Genomic DNA, 20,140 nt, shown 5'->3' with positions numbered 1-20,140 from the left:
CTGTTTGTGTACTTATCTGATCAGAACTCCCACCTTTCCTTGCCTAAATAGGAGGAATTTCTGAGCACAAGTAACTGTTCCGGGGGCAAGAATAACATGGTTGAGTCGTCATACTCTATCACTGCACAGTGACTCTACAATGTCCTGCACAATGAATGCATGAGAGGAGACAAGATGGTAGCATTTAATCTTGTTTCATGTGCTAGTGTCAGCGCTGCTGACCTTTACCTCACAAAATGTTATTCTTCTGCGCACATCTGTCAGTTGGCGCATTACTGGAATTTGGGAATGTGGTTGAGATAACACTGTAACGGACCTGAACACACCCAAGATAAAATTAATTGCGGGACAATTCCTTTGAGATATATAAGAGTGCTTTAGTGTGGAGGCTGGCTTGTGTCCTCCAACACCAAAATTCCCAAGGTAATTTGAAGATATACTGTAATTGGCTGGATTTGCAAGTTGCAACATTTGTAATGATCCATTTGTATAATATTTTTGTTTTAATATAAGCATTATGAATTCTAGAGAAAGGCAAGGTAAAATTTAAACGTCCCGTTCTGGACGGGAAACCCTTTTGGTGTTTTAACTAAGCATTGTGTTATACTTTAGCTATTGAAAAATAGCAGATCTACAAGCTCATAGCGCGCCGTGCTTGTAGGTCTGCTATTTTTTAAATATCGTGAAAATGAGGCACAAATCGTTGAATATAATCCAAGTGATCACTGATCATGAGTGACCCTCATGTCATTCAGCCAGCGTGCATTTCTGTTTCCCCCAATTCTTCATTCATATCCCTGCTAAAAATCCGAAAAACGCAGCAGTGTGCAGGAGCCAGGGACCCTCAGATTATGATCCTAGATGCTGTAATTTTTAGCAGCTTGTAGTGGAGTGGACTCATAATAACTAGTCTAGATTAGCACCATGCCTTTATGAATTCTGCAATTAACAACAAGATAGTTCTGGATAGTAAACAGTGTAAATACACTCACATGAGATGAATCATTTTTCTCATGATAGTTCCAGTGATTCTAAAACTTGAGTAAATACATACGGTATAATATTACATAATATTATTACTACAGGCTGACAGTGGTCAGTGTTGAGTAGAAGAATTACCTTGAAATGCTAACCTGTACTCTGTAAAATCTCCTAGTGACAATGAAAGGAATTTAACACTGGAAAGCGAGGATTTCATTTTGGTAATTCAAGTTTTAGTTGTTAACGATAGTTCAACTTAGAGCTGTAATGCTCCATCATCCGTCTGCTCCAATCAGATCTGCGTTACCTTGTCCGCACCCCTTTATAAACGGTCCTCACTTCCCTTCGCTCATCTGTGCTTCCGTTCAGGTGACAGGTAGCACACAGACACGATCGAGCTCGCAGCTCACCTTCATCGTCCGTCATTTCCATCCAAGTTCAAGAGTCAACAAACTTCTCCACGGTCGCAGCTTTCATCCCAGGACACACCGACGGGTGTTTCGCCAGCGTCCCAGGCCCTGCATGCCTCCATCAGATACAGTATCATTCTAATTGCTCGCCACTGCTATTTATCCACCTAATTGGTTCAACCTTCAAACAAACGTAACTGCTAACAGCCTCATTTCGATTCCGTTCCGATGCTGCCTCCGCACGCAATCGCCACTTTTTATCCTGCTTGCTTGCTGCTACTCAGTGCTTTGTATGTCGTGCGTTGCCGTTACAGGCTGCTTATGCTGTATAGTGTATACTGCTGCTAATGCCTCATGCCACGAGTCTCGCTACTGCTTCAGGTGGCGTCTGGGCGATCATGCATTAAACGTTGCTTTCACGGCAGTAAGCTACTGGTCATCCTGTGAACGTAGCATAGATCAGGCTGCAGGTCTAAAATCATACACGGCGTTTTAGTTCGTCCACAGTGTAGAGTGGCGACACGCTTTGTCTAGTTCCAAACTTTTTGTTCCTTGGCGGAACTTTCCCCCGAGATAGAACGAGCACTTCCGCATTCCATCGTTGCCACGGGAGTCAACACTAGTGTAGGCTCGAGGATCGTTTGCTTTTGCCTGAAGGCTGGCGTGCTTTGATGACGCAGTGTTGTGATGCGCCAGTGTTGGCTGTGATGAGCTGTTGGATGGAATAATAATAAACGGAGCGACCGGTGGCGTTCCAATGATAAACTCCTCGTCATCTATCCTTATAAAGAGAGTCTAAAGCCTGCATTTTCTTCTAGCTGCGGCCGGCGCTACACTAGCGTCACCACTATCGTATCTTAGACTCCTAGACTACTCTGAGCATGTCCGGTGCCGTCAGGTTGCCACGTCCGCTCATTATAAGCGTCTCAGGCTTGTTTTATTTAATCACTTGCCGGGTGGACGCCGTTGTTTAAACCCACGGTTCATTCGAAGCACCCTCAGTGTTACATGCTGGTAAATTATCTGACGCTGTCGGATCGTTTTCATAATGATTCAAGTTAGTTTTCGTGACTTGTTTTCGCGGACCTGGCGCTTGTCTCCTCCAACATGGCAACTCGGTGCCCCATTCATTCATGCCCTGGCAATCTACTAGTGCTCTGGATTCATGCTTCAATCATGTGGATTGTGATGAGATGTTGAGCGTAATCATAGGAAAAAGAAAAAGAGAGAAGAGAGAAAGGGAGAAAGAGAAAAAAGAGAAGGAGGAGGAAAAGAAACAAAGTAAAAAGAGGAGAAGAAGAGAGAAAAGAGAGGCCAGGTCAGTGTGAACACGTTCAAATAGCTGATCTACAAGCCGTGAGCTTCACAGGTCGGAGCTCCCACTATCAGCTCAATAAGTCACATTTTGCTGTGGTTTATTCCCGGGTTTTCATTCCATGTCTAACCCCCTGATCGACGTTAGACCCTCAAGAACGCTCCATTATTACATTGTCAATGAAGGGAAAATGCTTGCCATATTGTCCCTCTTTACGCCACTCTGTTCCTATCATTCACGGCATTTAATGTTCATGCCGGCACCGCTCGTTCACTTGACCTTTCATCACCTAGTTAACTCGAGCTTTCAACGCGTCAGTCACGCTAACTCGACGCAGGTATAGTGCAAACATACAAATGGCTTGTCTTCAGGGCGGCCGTGTTCCATCTGGTATTCCTCTCCTTTCACAGCAAATCTCAAATCTGCTGCCGCGTTTGCACATTGTCGTACCTCGCCCAGCAGATATGGGAGTTTTCGCCACGGGTCACGTTCTCAATCTCCAGTTGTAATCCGTGGGAAGTACGTGTCTCTGACGTCTCGGTTCAACACATGGTTAGAAAGCGTAGCTCGCTTTCCACTTCATTCACGCGCAGTGGGCGCATAGTCTGTCTTCTCTCAGGATTCAGGTCCGCCTATGTCGACCTTCTCGATGGCGAGACCGTGCTCACCGAGCCGTACCTAATTAAGATTTTCTCTGTTACTCACCCGTCAACTGCATTATTTCTCCCGTCAATTAAGTCTTAATATTCTACTCTCACTCCAACTGCCACGTCGGTCCGACCATACTAACTCCATGCTTGTGCCCCTCCTGTCCAGCTACCTGCTCGGCGATCATCAGGGAAACGAGCACTGTTCACGCATGCCTGGAAGGCCAGGTTCCCGGCTAGGCCTCAACACGGACCCCCACCGAGCTGAACTCGTCAGCCATCCACCGCAGCCTAATCCCATCAGCAGCCACGCACTGCAGCAGCCAAACCCAGCCGGCAGCCACGCACCGTGACAGCTAAACTCAGTCGGCAGCCATGCACTGCAACAGCTAAACTCAGTCGGCAGCCACGCACTGCAACAGCTAAACTCTCTGGCAGCCATGCACTGCACCAGCTAAGCTCGACAGCCACGCACCGCAACGTCTCAACTGCGCCGTAATGTCTAAACTCATAGGTAACCACCCACTCAACGTCTCAAACCACTCACCTCAACCCATTTCCGGGCGGGAACCCCTATCGGTATCTTACCCCCTCAGGCCGGGAACCCATACAGTACGTACAGTATTCAAATGTAAAATTTCGATGCTGCTTTATAAATATTTTAAGTTTTTCAGAAACCTTAGGTCAGGATTCAGAGGCGTTTTTAGAATCCGCCTTAGGCCTAAATGGATTAAGCCATAACCTATTCACAGCCTCCGTTGCTCGGAGAGCTCAGGCCACCGTGCTACGCTCCCACTTCAGTTTTGGGGGGGAATTCCAAGCGGAATAGTTTCCCGCAGTCGGCCATATCACTATTAATAATTTCGGTTCCACGTCCACTGCGTCAGCCATAGCCCAAGAACCTATGTTCGTCAAACCTTTCCCCTCGGGTCTGCCGCGTTCGTCAAACATCACGACGCCCAGCTTTCGCTCGATGCCCAGAGATCCATGGCGTCTACTAGTCCGGCACCGTGGTCAGGTACCTCTCCTCCGTGCTCCTCCCCCTCCACGTTAAGACCAGTTTCTTCCCTGCTACTGCGGAGACCGTCCTCCTCCTCGGCCGTGAATGCCGGACACTTCCGCCCCACGGAAATCCCTGGACGGGTGCTGCACCAGGATGTCTCCGTGGTACTTGACATCAACCAGGATGAGCACATCACCAACGAGCATCCGTACGGGCCATTACCAAGTATAACAGAGAAGATAGCAGTGAGGAGACTAGCTGGTCACTGCCACCGCCATCGAGAACTCCCGGCCAAGGCCGCACCGCGGGAACCAACGCTGGGCGTCGATCGAGAGGACGTCCCACACCTTCCTAGGCAGACGCACTAAAGAAAGATACCGGTGCGGAAGCACAAAGGAGCTGGCCAGATGTACGAAGGACCGAGATGACCGGAGTCGTCGTTGGAGGGCTCGTCTGAGGTCGTCGTAGAGAGTTCGCCTCCCATCTACGCTCGCTGCTCCTAAGATGTGGTCTCCCTCCTGACCGCTATACTCCAGCCACTCCCTGAGAATCGGAGCCGCCACCACCGCTGCTGCCAGCAGCGTCTCCGTCCTGATCCTGCAAGCCTCGGGCCACTGGTCGTCCTCCGCCTTCTCCTCCTATGTCAGACCTTCCTCCGCCTCCGTGCTCGATGCCCAGAAGTCCATGGTGTCTTCCAGCGCGGTACCTACATTGACTGGTGGATGTGTCGGGTGGCGGGTACCTCCTCCTCTGCCCTCTTCTAAACATGTTCTCCCTCTCCAGGACGCCCACTCACTTCCTCCAAAACGACGGTCGACCCGTCCTCCGGCCACGCAGGCCTCCTCCGTCGGGAGTCTCCCTGTCCCGCCAGGCGAATCAAATTCTCACTCACTGCCCTCTGTCGAGAGGACGCCTGCTAATCAAATTCTCACTCACTGCCCTCTGTCGAGAGGACGCCTGCTAAACAATCATTCCATTCACGTTTCATTCATGCCATGCTAACCAACCTTACTCTCATCCCAAACAGACTCCGCCGGCAAACGATTTCCGGCCAACCATCCAGAGGCTCGCTAACCATCGGGCTGTTCGCCTACCAACCATACCTATTAACCATTCTCCCACAAGCCCCTTCCGCGAAGGCTCCCATGTCGGCGGCACCAGCCGTCGTGAGGCTCCAACGGCGCGGGGCCTTCCTCACTCTCCCACGGATCCCTTCTCGCTAAAGGCCCCGGCTCGTCGAGGGAATCTCTCCAACATCGTTTGTATAGTCCCTTCCAGGTAAACCTTAATTTACTCCTTCCTCCAGACGTTTGCACCATTCCTCCAGGCGCGCACTATTTAATTCCTTTTGGGGGGCAGGCTCAAGAGCCCCCCCTGCCTCCGCCAGGCAGGATCCGAACCGAGGCTCTGGTCCGTCCCCAGGGGGCCCACGCCAAAGCCCTTCCACTGTCTCCTCCTCATACTGTCATCATTCTGTTATCATTCTGTATCATACTGTAAGTCACTTCTTTGTCCATTCACTCAATCCCAGCTCCATACTGTAATCAATTCATCTGCAATAAATCTCACCTCCAACCTCCACCCTCCGTCTTAAGTGTAAGCTCGTTAAGAGTTGAAGTTTTAGTTGTTAACGATAGTTCAACTTAGAGCTGTAATGCTCCATCATCCGTCTGCTCCAATCAGATCTGCGTTACCTTGTCCGCACCCCTTTATAAACGGTCCTCACTTCCCTTCGCTCATCTGTGCTTCCGTTCAGGTACCCGCCACCTCCCCGACGACCGCCCAGCAGCAGGCTCCACCAGGTCGGCCCCAGGGGGGCAGGCTCAAGAGCCCCCCCTGCCTCCGCCAGGCAGGATCCGAACCGAGGCTCTGGTCCGTCCCCAGGGGGCCCACGCCAAAGCCCTTCCACTGTCTCCTCCTCATACTGTCATCATTCTGTTATCATTCTGTATCATACTGTCAGTCACTTCTTTGTCCATTCACTCAATCCCAGCTCCATACTGTAATCAATTCATCTGCAATAAATCTCACCTCCAACCTCCACCCTCCGTCTTAAGTGTAAGCTCGTTAAGAGTTGAACTAATGTTGATAGTAACTACATACGCCTACTTTGTACCTGATAATGGTGTTGAACTATACTATATGAATTTACAGCCAAGCTTTTCATGTAATCCTCTGTGAAGTGAGAGATTACTTGAAGAATGCAACATACTGTAACTGTACACAGTATGCACTGTATGGAGCAGAGCAATGCTGCCTATAATCTCTGAAAGTGGGCCACTTTGAACAGTTGTGTAGAACTCTTGCATTTGAATGCCTGAATGGCATTCATGCTAGCATGCCATGTAGATGCAGACAAATACACACTTTAAAATGAATGTCATCTTTCATTACTCATCCTGCAATCCCTTGCTCTGTCTGTATGCTATTTGTTTTACAGTGTTTGACTGACATTGTAATTAAGCAAAATACACTTTTGCGCACACTAGGGCTGCACAAAATGATGCTAAAATTATAATCCTGATTACTAATCTCCACCCCGGACATTTGTGCATTTGCCCCCCTGTGTGTGTATAGCTACAGTATATAGCTAGAGGCGCTGCTGAGTGACATTCTTGCTGTGTCATGATTCCAGGACATGTATGTCATAGGCTTGTGATTATAACATTACAACAGTGTGTGTGTGTGTGTGTGTGTGCGTGTGCGCACGAGACATTTGTGCTATGTCTTGCACTGCAATCTTGCTATAAATGCTATCTTGCCTGAACTAGTTGTTATAGTGCTGTGCAGTGCACCCACTGTGCGGTTGTGTGTGAGTCTGTGTGTCTAGTATGTTTGTACATGTGTTGTACCACACATACTGTACTCTGCAGAGTCTGCAGTAATGGCTTCAGCACTAGTCAGACAGAACACTCTCTGCCAGAGTGGTCTGACTAATCAGACAGACCACTCTCTGCCAGAGTGTTCTGGCCCCCCAAGAGTTACTCCATAACTCTTGGAGGAGCCCTATTTGTCAGGGGTAGTGGGTAGGGTAGCCTGGGATCAATACCGGAACCAGCGTTACCCAGAATAATGGGCATTATAATTTTAGGGCCTAGTACCCAATAAACCCCTTGATGCAGCGTAGTTTAGTTTAGCTTATATGAATAGTTTGTTTGGTACAGTATATCCATCTTCTATTCCAACTCGCAGCGACTGGCGAGATTAAACTAGTATAGTTATAGGCCTACTCGATTCAGCATTTTAATGGGGATAGGGGGAACCTAAACAAAGCGGTGCCGAAAAAACAGAACCAGCAAACTGAAACCACCAGTTTGGAACGAATACCAGGCTTTACTCCGAGGTGGAAAGACTGGTGGCGCGAGGTTAGGGGTGGGGTATACTGTAGCCTACACCAGACTCGGATGGAGAGAGAGAGTTGCGTCACTAGCGTAGACTCCCATTGTGAAAATGGAATGCAGAAGTTCTCATTCTATCTCAATGAGGAAGTTCCAATGTTTGGAACTATAGCATGATTCCTGGAATCAGAAGGTTCCCAGTTCAATCGGCAGATTCTCCAGACTGTGAGTCGAAGTGTGCTTGAGCGAAACACTGAACCTTTAACTGCTCCAAATGAGCTAGTTGGTGCCCTCACTGCCCTGCATGGTTTCCTCTGCTGTCGTGTGTGAGCGGTTGAATGTGAAATACATTGTAAAGTGCTTTGAAGAAATGTGCTATATAGTAAATACAGTCCATGTGCTATTTTCTTTTCCTATAAGGATATGACAAACAGGTTAAAATGAATTTCACCATGACGCTATTACCTCTATTCTCGCTCTCTCTTTACTTTGTCAGACTTGATCTGTAGACCTAATGAGGAATCATTTATTCAGATGTGAGTGATGCAGTTCTTTCTAATGTGGAGGACGGCTAGCCACCCAATTTATTCCACCCTTCCTGCTACAGTATATGTGAATCGTGAAATATGGGTTTCTTGGTAATACTGTCTTATCTATGAAAACGGAGGTTTTAATTGATTTGTCACCTGCAAAAGTGCATGTTTGGGTATATGTCACTGCATAAACTAATGTTCATATATGATCTGTTCTCTCGCTATGGAAATGCAAGTGACACTTTATACTTTGATGTTTAAATTCCGCTATTTTCACTACAAGTCAGTCTTGATAAGAATGTGCCAACTAGCTTAAATGAGCTATAAAAGCCGCACGCTCAGTAGCCACACTAGCCACAGGGAGGCTTCCAGCTCTGTTGAAGAAAACCCAGTGATGTATTATTCAACACAGCCTCTGTATAGTTTAACCTTCACACACACACACACACACACACACACACACACACACACACACACACACACACACACACACACACACACCGAGTGGCGCGCTACGAGCTTGTAGGTCTGCTATTTTTGAAAATTCGTGAAAATATTTATTTCTGAAAACTGGAGGATTTAGAAGATTTCTTTTAAATGTTGAGGTCAGGCCAAAATGGATTAATTTAAGTGTGATTAAATAACGCCCCTCCTGGAGTTGTTAACCCATCTAAACTTTCAAGCACCAAACTGCAAATGTGTCCATATTTGTATATTATTTTTGCACTTTATTTCTTTGGTGTAAGTGTATAATTGTGTCCTTTGTTCCACAACGCGCCTGAGCTGTCTGTTTTTGTTTGTTTGTTTTGTTTTTCCTGTCTTGTCTTAAAATGTAAAAATCAATACAAATATTATTGGAAAAAAAAAATTGTGGATGATGTTAAAGTCTTGATGGCCAGTGAATCGCTCATCGCTTTAGAGGAATTAGTTCTGTGTGTGTGTGTGTGCGTGCGTGCGTGTGTGTGTCATAAGCACACTATATCATGGTAATTGTACTGTTTTGGTACTGCCTCCAGTGGGTCTTTTAGGCACTTTAGCGAAACAATGCAATATGCACAGTCAAACGCAGCAGTAGTACTAGTCAGTAACACTGACTACTGTTACTGTAACAGTAACACCCCCATCCCCATTTTATCCTCCCTCTCTTCCCTTCCATCTCACACCCTGTTTCCACATCTCTCTCCGTTTCTACATCTCTCCCAACTAAATATTTCGCCTGCCTCTCTTGCTCTTGCTCTCTCTCTCATCCCACCCTCTCTCCCCACTTACTTTTCTCTCCTCTCTTTCTCTCTCTCTCTGTCTTCTCTCCTCTCTCTCTCTCTCTGTCTGTCTTCTCTCCTCTCTCTCTCTGTCTGTCTGTCTTCTCTCCTCTCTCTCTCTGTCTGTCTTCTCTCCTCTCTTTCTCTCTGTCTGTCTTCTCTCCTCTCTTTCTCTCTCTGTCTGTTTCTCTCTGTCTGTCTTCTCTCCTCTCTTTCTTTCTCTCTCTGTCTGTCTTCTCTCCTCTCTCTCTCTCTCTCTCTGTCTGTCTTCTCTCCTCTCTCTCTCTGTCTGTCTTCTCTCCTCTCTTTCTCTCTGTCTGTCTTCTCTCCTCTCTTTCTCTCTCTGTCTGTCTTCTCTCCTCTCTTTCTCTCTCTGTCTGTCTCCTCTCCTCTCTTTCTCTCTGTCTGTCTCCTCTCCTCTCTTTCTCTCTCTGTCTGTCTCCTCTCCTCTCTTTCTCTCTCTGTCTGTCTTCTCTCCTCTCTTTCTCTCTGTCTGTCTTCTCTCCTCTCTCTCTCTGTCTGTCTTTCTCTCTATCACTCTCATACCACTCTCTCCTCTCTTTCATACCGCCCCTTCCTCTCTTTATCCCTTTCATCCAATTAACCCTTTCCTCTCTCTCACTCCGCTCTCTCTCTCCCTCTCTCTACCCGCCCTCTCTCTCTCTCTCTCCCTCACAGTGAGCTGCGCCAGGAGCTGGACGAGGAGGTCAGCCGCTGCCTCCTGCTGTCCCGCCAGAGCCTGTTCAACCAGCGCTGCTGCATCCGCTGCTGCTCCCCCTTCACCTTCCTGCTCAGGCCCCGGCGGCAGTGCCACGGCTGCCGCTACAACGTGTGCAAGGCCTGCTGCGTCTACAGCAAGCAGGATGGAGTCTGGATCTGCTCCTCCTGCCAGAAGAGACGGTAAGCTGCCTGCATGGGGGCATGGGGTCTGTTCACCCAGAACCCTGAGTAGAGCCCCGACCGTCCGTTGCCCGATCCCCTGCAACCATTACTGATATTTCATTTAACTTTTTTTTAACCACTTACTGTAAGCCCTATTCCAAAATCTTTACAAAAATATCTAATCTACATGCTATTTTTGAAGATATAGAAAAATATATATTTAACCCATTCTGACATTCGGATTCTAAAAATGTCTTTTACATCCTGACAGTTTTCTGAAAAAGCTATGTTTCTATGTCAGTCGTCAGTCATTTTTTTCAAAAATAGCAGACCTACAAGCTCGTAGCGCGCCACTCGGTGGCGCGCTATGAGCTTGTAGATCTGCTATTTTTCAATAGCTAAAGCATAACATAATGCTAACACCAAAAGGGGTTCCCGTCCAAAATGGATTAAAGTTGTTTTAAAACTTTTTTTTCGCTATATCAACATGCCCAGAATAGGGACACCAGGTAGAAAGTGTTTAAGAATTGGGGAAAAATCATCGACTGCATTTAATTGCCGATACTGGAAAAAAAGGAAAACCAAACCAATATCAGTCTGAGAGACTGACCCAGACAATTGACCCAAATGAACCCAGGGGCACATAGAACTTAATGAGAGAACTTTGTTTTGCGTTAGAACATTAGCCTCATATTGGTTGGGATTATTCATGGTGGCAGTGGTGGTGGAGTTAAAAGGCTGAGTGGTTGGATTTGCAGTATTGGTGTTGCATTGAAAATTGCGTTGAAATTACAGTAACGCTAAAAAAAATCGAATGGAATGGAAGACGTCAGTAGAGGTTGGATCCAGCTTAAACCTTGCCCAAATACGGAGTCATATGTCATAGATGGGTCATAGGCGACTGATGTCATAGACTAGCCACATGGTACTGATGACACAGCCACGCTGTCATTAGACCCCAGCCCATCTTCTTACTGTGTGTGTTTGCACGACTGAATTGTGCACCACCTGGACTGTGCAGGGCGTTTGCATCATCCCTGATTCAAACCTAGTTGTGTGCCGGTGTGTCGTGAACCCAACATCTACAATGTCAAGCCAAATCTAAATGAAGCATGCATACATACTGTAGGTGGTGCTGGGTGATGTGAGCGGTGGTGGTTGTGGTGGTGGTGGTGTTTGGGGTGACAGTGGTTATAGGGTTAGTTGGGTGTGTTGTTCAACACAGCAGCCGGTGGAAGAGACGAGGGAGAGGGCGAGCGGTGAGGAAGGTGTTCTGTGGGAGGTGTGTAAAGGATTAGTGGTGGAGGAGGGTGTGTGTGGGCTGTCGGCGTGATTGCAGTTTTGTAGGAGTAGGCGGTCATGTAATGTTATGACTTGACTTCAGTCTTTGTGTGTGTGTGTGTGTGTGTGTGTGTGTGTGTGTGTGTGTGTGTGTGTGTGTGTGTGTGTGTGTGTGTGTGTGTGTGTAAAATGTCAGCCTCAGACTTTCGGAACATTGTAAAATGCAAACACTATTGAGAGCCACCGTGTTATGCGATGACTGTGACTTAAAGCCTTTAATTTGGCCATCTGGCCGTCAGTGTGTGTCTCTGGAGACACAGACAGATACCATGACACCCAGGGGTCAGTGTCTGTCTGTCTGGAGACACAGACAGATACCATGACACCCAGAGGTCAGTGTCTGTCTGTCTGGAGACACAGACAGATACCATGACACCCAGAGGTCAGTGTCTGTCTGTCTGGAGACACAGACAGATACCATGACACCCAGAGGTCAGTGTGTGTCTCTGGAGACACAGACAGATACCATGACACCCAGAGGTCAGTGTGTGTCTCTGGAGACACAGACAGATAACATGACACCCAGAGGTCAGTGTGTGTCTGTCTGGAGACACAGACAGATACCATGACACCCAGAGGTCAGTGTGTGTCTCTGGAGACACAGACAGATACCATGACACCCAGAGGTCAGTGTCTGTCTGTCTGGAGACACAGACAGATACCATGACACCCAGAGGTCAGTGTGTGTCTCTGGAGACACAGACAGATAACATGACACCCAGAGGTCAGTGTCTGTCTGTCTGGAGACACAGACAGATACCATGACACCCAGAGGTCAGTGTCTGTCTGTCTGGAGACACAGACAGATACCATGACACCCAGAGGTCAGTGTCTGTCTGTCTGGAGACACAGACAGATAACATGACACCCAGAGGTCAGTGTCTGTCTGTCTGGAGACACAGACAGATACCATGACACCCAGAGGTCAGTGTCTGTCTGTCTGGAGACACAGACAGATACCATGACACCCAGAGGTCAGTGTCTGTCTGTCTGGAGACACAGACAGATACCATGACACCCAGAGGTCAGTGTTTGTCTCTGGAGACACAGACAGATAACATGACACCCAGAGGTCAGTGTGTGTCTCTGGAGACACAGACAGATACCATGACACCCAGGGGTCAGTGTCTGTCTGTCTGGAGACACAGACAGATACCATGACACCCAGGGGTCAGTGTCTGTCTGTCTGGAGACACAGACAGATACCATGACACCCAGAGGTCAGTGTGTGTCTCTGGAGACACAGACAGATACCATGACACCCAGAGGTCAGTGTGTGTCTCTGGAGACACAGACAGATACCATGACACCCAGAGGTCAGTGTCTGTCTGTCTGGAGACACAGACAGATACCATGACACCCAGAGGTCAGTGTCTGTCTGTCTGGAGACACAGACAGATACCATGACACCCAGAGGTCAGTGTGTGTCTCTGGAGACACAGACAGATACCATGACACCCAGAGGTCAGTGTGTGTCTCTGGAGACACAGACAGATACCATGACACCCAGAGGTCAGTGTGTGTCTCTGGAGACACAGACAGATACCATGACACCCAGAGGTCAGTGTGTGTCTCTGGAGACACAGACAGATACCATGACACCCAGGGGTCAGGCTTAGGCTTGACGCCCCCCCCCCTGAGTTTGATGCCAATTTTATTCATTTATTTTGCTAAAAGAAAAAAGGTTTCAGCCTGATCAGAGCCCCATTATACAATATAAGCCTTTCCCGAGCCATGAGGCATTGCATGTCTAGGTACCCTTACAATGCAGCAACATGCAGTAAATGGTTTCTATACTGCCTCCAGCCATAGCTGGCCTTCATCATATCGGGCGCATGGCGTTGTGCCTGTGTACTGTATGTCGGTGTTTTAAAAGAATAAAACACCGTGGAGTTGAAGCTGTGTGCGGACTTCTCTTTCTTCTTCACTGTATCAACCTTTTGTCCAGCACCAGCGAGGAACTGGATGTGTGCAACCCACTGGATGTGTGCAAACTTCTGATCGCAGTGATTGCTCTAGTTTAGTGGTTTGCGAGATTAGCTCCAGACAGACCAATACACACACACACACACACACACACACACACACACACACACACACACACTGCGGTGTTCCACCTATACGGTATAGACTAGTCACACCGTTAAAAGAATGTATTATCAGTCAGCTGTGCACAGTGTAGTTGTAGTTATAGGTATAGGTCATGTGCAACCCCCAGGGATGTGTGTTGGATCTAACCACTCATTAAGCACATGTTTTATTCATTGGATTATTGCCCTGGCGTCTTGTAAACCTCCGTGCAATGTGCCCCACGGCCGTATGCCGTAGTTATGGTCGCTTTCTGCAACTGCATTTGGAGGATATATCGGGACAGTTTGTGCATCGAGCACACAGACTGAAGCATGTCATTTACTTAGAAGTTGCATACATCTGTGAAAAACAGATCACATGGAGCACATGCGTGTGCGCACACACACACACACACACACACACACACACACACACACACACACATACAGTATGCTACGCTCGTCAGCAGTATCAGTTCTTGCGGTGTACTAAGTCTCCTGTCAGCGTGTGTTGCTAAGCACCTAATGAGGGGTCTAATGGGGGGAGGGGGTTAAGTGGTGGGGGGCGGTGGACACGCAGCGTCTGGTGTTTATGTGAGTCAGCCTGCTCAGTAAAAGACGTTAACTGAAGGCCAATGATGGTACTACTACTACTAATAATAATACATAGAAAGTGGAGCACAATCTATGATGTCAGCCATCACCATAGGTAAACTGGCCTCTATTGACTTCTAGTGTAAAAGTTCTAGAAAGTTACAGTTATACCATATGGTTTATATAACAAAAGTGTGTGTTTATTTCATTGGTCCACTGGGAACCTGCCCAAAAATAGAATACATTTGTGAGAGGGCAGACTGACAGACAGACAGACAGACAGACAGCTCCCCCTTTGCCTTTGGCCTGGTGGAGATAATAATAATACATTTCACAGCTGGGCTGTGTACTAGCGTTGGCAGAATAGGAAGTGTATGCTTAATCAGGTTTCACTATTTCAACTTACAGTACGTACACAGTCAATTCACCTGATAAATACAGGCATTGTTCCAGACCCACAGGAACGCACCCAGGGTGCCGGCCCGGTTTCCCGGCAAGCTGCCTCGCGACCGTAACGGTAGAGAAATGACAGAGTTACCGTGTGGGTAGCCTCGGTACCAGGCTTTCATTTTTGTTGGTGCAAAAATTGAAAGCCTGGAGGAACGCATTGGCCTCTCTGGTCTAAAAGTGGGAGTCAACCCTTCCGGGTGGTAGTCGCTCCAAATGATGTGACGTAGCGCTGCACTATGGGGGAGAGGAGGGGCCGGGGGTGACGGACAGATCGATGAGATCCAATCAGGGCATGCGCAAATCTGAGCCGCGACCACCCCCTCTAGACCAGAAACCTAACACGTTAGCTCAGGCTACCGTGTGGGGGTCCCCCTACTGTACCCTCTACTGTACTGTACTGTCACTGTACTGTACTGGCACAACCAAAATCATACAGTTAATATGTGTGTGTGTGTGTGTGTGTGTGTGTGTGTGTGTGTGTGTGTGTTAGGTTGCGCAAAGGTGGTGAAAAACAACCATGCTGTTTTCGTGCTCTGACACAGCCAGCCAACCAGCCACCCACCTACACACATACCTCCGTAAGGGAGTGGTTGCACCACTCAAAAATGAAGACGCTCGCAATCACAATAAGATGACTGTTATTGTGCAAATAAAGGCACTTTTCATAGCATCGGAGCCCACAGTGTGCGAGCGTCTTCATTTTTTATCTTGGTTCAATGCCCAGCTCACACAATAAATGTATGGAACTATCCCTGAGCATTGAATTCAAAGCAGCTGCTACCATCTGTCTTCTTCTTGTTGTACCGGTCTTTGTGTTGAAGGCTGTTGAAGACACAGTCCTTGGAGTGGTTCTACACCAACGTGAAGCATCGCTTCAAGAGATTTGGCAGTGCCAAGGTGCTGAAGACCCTTTATAAGAAGCACCTGGCAGAGCACGGTGCACTGTCTGAGCTCACTGGTAAGTCCTTTACAGCAACACACCACTGTTATTAGTTGCGACCATGCAACTAGTATAAGCCACTCTGTGAGTCTGTTGGTTGGTCCAAACATTTCATCTCAAGAGGATAAGCAAACATATACCGTACAGTACACCATACTACACACATACTATACCACACTGATCTGCCTTGTTAAACAATGAAGGACAATATCTTAGATATCCTAAGTGGATGTACTGACTCACAAAAAGGCTTGGTAGACTAATTGTGAACAGTCCGAGTAGCGCTAAGAAGATAATATAGATGACATTTGAGAATTCAAAGCTTTGGGCATTCATGGAAATAGTAATTGCAGCAGTGCAACATTTGCCTTCAACATTGTGCCAATGCCCAGTGACTCAACAATGCCCAGAGATGTACTCTGGGCTATGTCTATTGTGTGAAGAATAGCATATACAGTACGATAGAGGTTCTTCTTTCTTACTAGTTGTGACATATTGCTTTGTTACTGTAACTTACTGTAACTAAACTTGTCTCAAAATGGCACTTTGATAATGCCTCCATGCATTAACAATGGTATTTTATAAATTATTGTGAAAAGTAAAAATGTATTTCATCAGGAAATATATCCCCTGTTATCCCCTGGATTACTTGGCAGCAAAAGGATCTCAGAATAATCCTACCGGCATTTGTATTCTTTTTAAATTGATAGCAATTGGTTTAAGTTGTTTCCCTGGCCCTTACACATGATAAGAAATTACCCTGTTTAGTATCGGCTGCCCACCTCTTAACTTTGGTCTACTGTGCATGGATCAGGTTCCCTGGTAATACCGTACACAAGACTGCTCTAATGCACTTGCATAACCACAAATGACTGCATTGTTGAGCAAGCATACAACTGTACATGACATGAAAACAGCGGAGACCACAGTGTCTATCTTTAAGTGTGCTATATTGCAGTGGTTCTCTACATGGGGTCAAGGGACTCTCATGGATCCTTCAGGGGTTCTAGGGGGTCCCAAGGCAAATAATGAATACTTAGGGGACCCAATACATTCCTTAGTGTAGAAATGTGTTGGATTATCACGGAATATTTTACAGTGTAGATTGGAGTCCTGCAGAGATAGAAATCATATGGGGCCCGTGGACTAATGCATGTCAAACTGGGACCAGCATCAATTACGTTTGGCCCCGTCCAACCTGAAAGTTCAACTGTTGGCTCATTCTCATTGTAACTAAGATTTGAAGCCCTAAGGAAATTAAGCAGCGCCCTTCATCGTTCAGCTACAGATATGCTGGATCACTGTATTAAACAAATAACACACCTGTGATTGATATAAGCTGATCTAAGGAATAGAAGATTATTGTCTGTTTTATCACGTCTACTAAAGGGAAACCTGCTGTGTTCATGTGTGTCTTCCTTGGTATGTGCGCAGAGGGCAGTGCCTATGAGGATAGTCTCTGCAATGAGGGCAGCATCTGTGGGAGCGACTCCTTCTACAGGCAAAGTGAAGGTGAGCACTGCTGATGTTCATGGGAAGCCCACAGCTCTCTACAGTGCCCATAGGAGGCCTTAAGTATGTTTCACCAGTTTCAATTGAAACGGGCCTCCACCCTCAGGGGGGCCTCAACAAAATAATGATGTCATAGGTATGTGGGGGGCCTCATATTTGGTCTTGAAATGGGCCTCCAGATTCCTAAGGCCGCCCCTGAGAACACACAAACACACCAAGCTGGCCATAGGGGGCGCTAGCTCCCCTCAAAGAGCCAGAATGCTAAATGCTTGTCATTCAGCCTCACTTTGAGTTGCTCAGTGGACTGTCTCTCACACAGTGATATGGAGAAAAATATCACACCCGCGTGACGTGAGCGGCACTGTTATCACCATACATCACATTCCGTGGCATTTAGCAGACGCTCTTAATCCAGAGTGACTTACATTACGCAAGAACAAAAAAGCATGGGAATGCATCACATAAAAAGCATTTATCATGAAACTATAAACTATACATATATACTATACTATGCTATACGTGTGGAAGACCCATAGATCCATAGACCCCAAGGTAGCCGCAATGAAGTAATACAGCAATATAGTTCAAAGGTTGCACTAATTGGCGTCGTTAAGGCGTGCATGGCAACAGTTTGTGTCTCGTGTGATTTCACACCAGAAGATATAAGATGATGCACCGTGTTGAAAATGACTGTAGAGTAGACGTCGAGAGAGAGACAGACAGACAGACAGACAGACAGAGCAATGTTGTCTTGGACCGTTTCCAAAGCAGGAGGACCAAAGCGAGTATATCATGCTGCTGTAGCAGTGAGGAACAAACTGTATTCCTTTGGAGGCTGGTGTGATCTAGTGACCTTACACAACATGCAGATCGATGTCCATGTCCTCAACACAGTGTCTTTATGCTGGAAGAAATTACCTCCAGGAAGAGGAGATAGTTACCTTGAGGTTCCATCCATGCGCTCTGGCCACACAGCTGTGTTGGTTGAAGATACAGTCTACATCTGGGGAGGCGATCCTTACTGCAATGTGCTTTATGCATTTGATGTCGACTCCCACAGATGGTTCCAACCCAGGGTTTCTGGGAATGTTCCAGAGGTGAGGAGATTCCACTCAGCCTGTGTGTTGGAGAAGGTCATGTTTATCCATGGAGGACAGAACCAGCTGACCGCATTGACTAATGACATGTCCAAGTTGGACACCAGCACAATGGTCTGGACTTTAATTAACACCAGAGGAACTCCACCTCTTTATTTATCAGCTCACTCTGCCACCATCATTGGTACCAAGATGTTTGTATCCGGCTGCAGGAGGTCCCAGGGGGGCTACAACACCATCAGAGTGTTTGATGCAGAGACCAACGTCTGGCTGAACACACCTTCTGCACAACTTCTACCAGAAGGACGCTGGTGTCATTCAGCATTTATCTACAATGGAGAGCTGTACATATTTGGTGGCTGTAACGATAACCAGTACTTCAATGATGTGTGGAAATTCAGTCCAGAGACATTCTCCTGGAAGAAGGTTGAGCCCAAGTGGAAAGGACCATGTCCAACGCATGGTATGTGCTGTTGCATTGTGGGAGATCGTATCATCTTCTTTGGAGGAGAAAAAGGAGATTACAAAGGAGATTACACTATCTCTGATGAGCTGTTCATCTTAGACTTGAGTCCTCGTCTTAAGACGTTATGTAAGCTAGAAGTTATTCAGTACGCTCTGGACCAATCAGAACTCCCACACGACATCAGGTGGGAACTGGCAGCCATGGCAACCAACGACAACAGACGACAACAACAATAACAACCGAGACCACCTTCCAGACGAAGGAACAGCAGAAAGATCAAGAAATGATGGATCAACATCTCATCCCACCTGATGGTGAGCCACCTCTCAGCATCACTTACTGAGATTCAAACCTCAGGAGACTCCTTCTCTCCAGACAAGCTCTCTAACCATTCAGCTAGGCATCAAACAATGACAATTGTTCCGTCCAACACAATGCGGTGGAAACACAAACCTGTGTCTGTATATGTTCCAAACTGAACACGGTGGAACGCTCTTTATTTCTATGATCTTTTTTTATTTAAAGGACCGAGCAGTCCTGAAAGGACTTGGTCCTTTATTGTTATTGTTAGATTTTTTTTCCTTCTCATTTTGCCAAAAAAATAATAATCGCGAAACTCGGCCTACAGAAAAAACAAAACTCTTAAAGACTATCTGGTACACGGCAAGCTAAAAGGAATCAACACACCAGCACGCCAGAGACCAGAATACTTCAAACCCAAACAAATAGTTAAAAATAGAACTAAAAAAATGCATGTTGGAGATTAAACAACAGATAACAGCCAGCACCAGCAACTGTGTTTATTTAATCACATGTGAAAAATGTGGCTTACAATATGTCGGAGAAACGAGTAAAACAATAGCTACAAGGCTGAGACAACACAAATAAAATATTAACAATGCAAAAAAGACAACTAAAATGATTGTTCAACATTACATGGCACATGGCATTGAAGCTCTAAAAGTATCTGGACTTCAACACAATCCCAACTGGACAGTAGGACAAAGACGTTTTAATGAAAAACAATGGATCAAGAACCTCAACACGGATTTTCCTGGAGGTTTAAACATGCCAAAATATTAGACAAGTTGTTTTGATTTTGTACCAAAACTCCACAGCCATATACATGCTAAACACAGCCAACAATCAATGGAAATCAGACTTTGAATATAGGGGACAAATTAGCACATTCCACACCAAGCTAACTTGGGACACGAAGCAAGAGTGTACATTGGACTGAAGTCCCCTCAGTCAACCCCCGCCACTCTTGGCTCTCTCTCTCTCTCACTCACTGCCTTGCTCT

At 46.7% G+C, this 20,140-nt stretch overlaps 1 protein-coding gene across 1 annotated transcript in view; it reads left to right on the top strand.

The window, feature by feature from the left end:
- The window catches only part of myripa (myosin VIIA and Rab interacting protein a), a 43,439-nt gene that overhangs the window by 10,573 nt on the left and 12,726 nt on the right, over positions 1-20,140 (top strand). The window contains exons 3-5 of the mRNA XM_083781920.1: positions 10,165-10,386; positions 15,644-15,780; positions 17,197-17,274. Of these exons, the coding sequence (XP_083638046.1) occupies positions 10,165-10,386; positions 15,644-15,780; positions 17,197-17,274 (437 nt within the window). The remainder of the gene's footprint in view (positions 1-10,164; positions 10,387-15,643; positions 15,781-17,196; positions 17,275-20,140) is intronic.

The sequence above is a fragment of the Protomyctophum parallelum genome (assembly GCF_964188405.1).
Source record: "Protomyctophum parallelum genome assembly, chromosome: 14".
NCBI classification, from domain to species: domain Eukaryota; kingdom Metazoa; phylum Chordata; class Actinopteri; order Myctophiformes; family Myctophidae; genus Protomyctophum; species Protomyctophum parallelum.
Note: the sequence above shows the minus strand (reverse complement) of the source record. Positions and strands in the feature narration are given on the sequence as shown.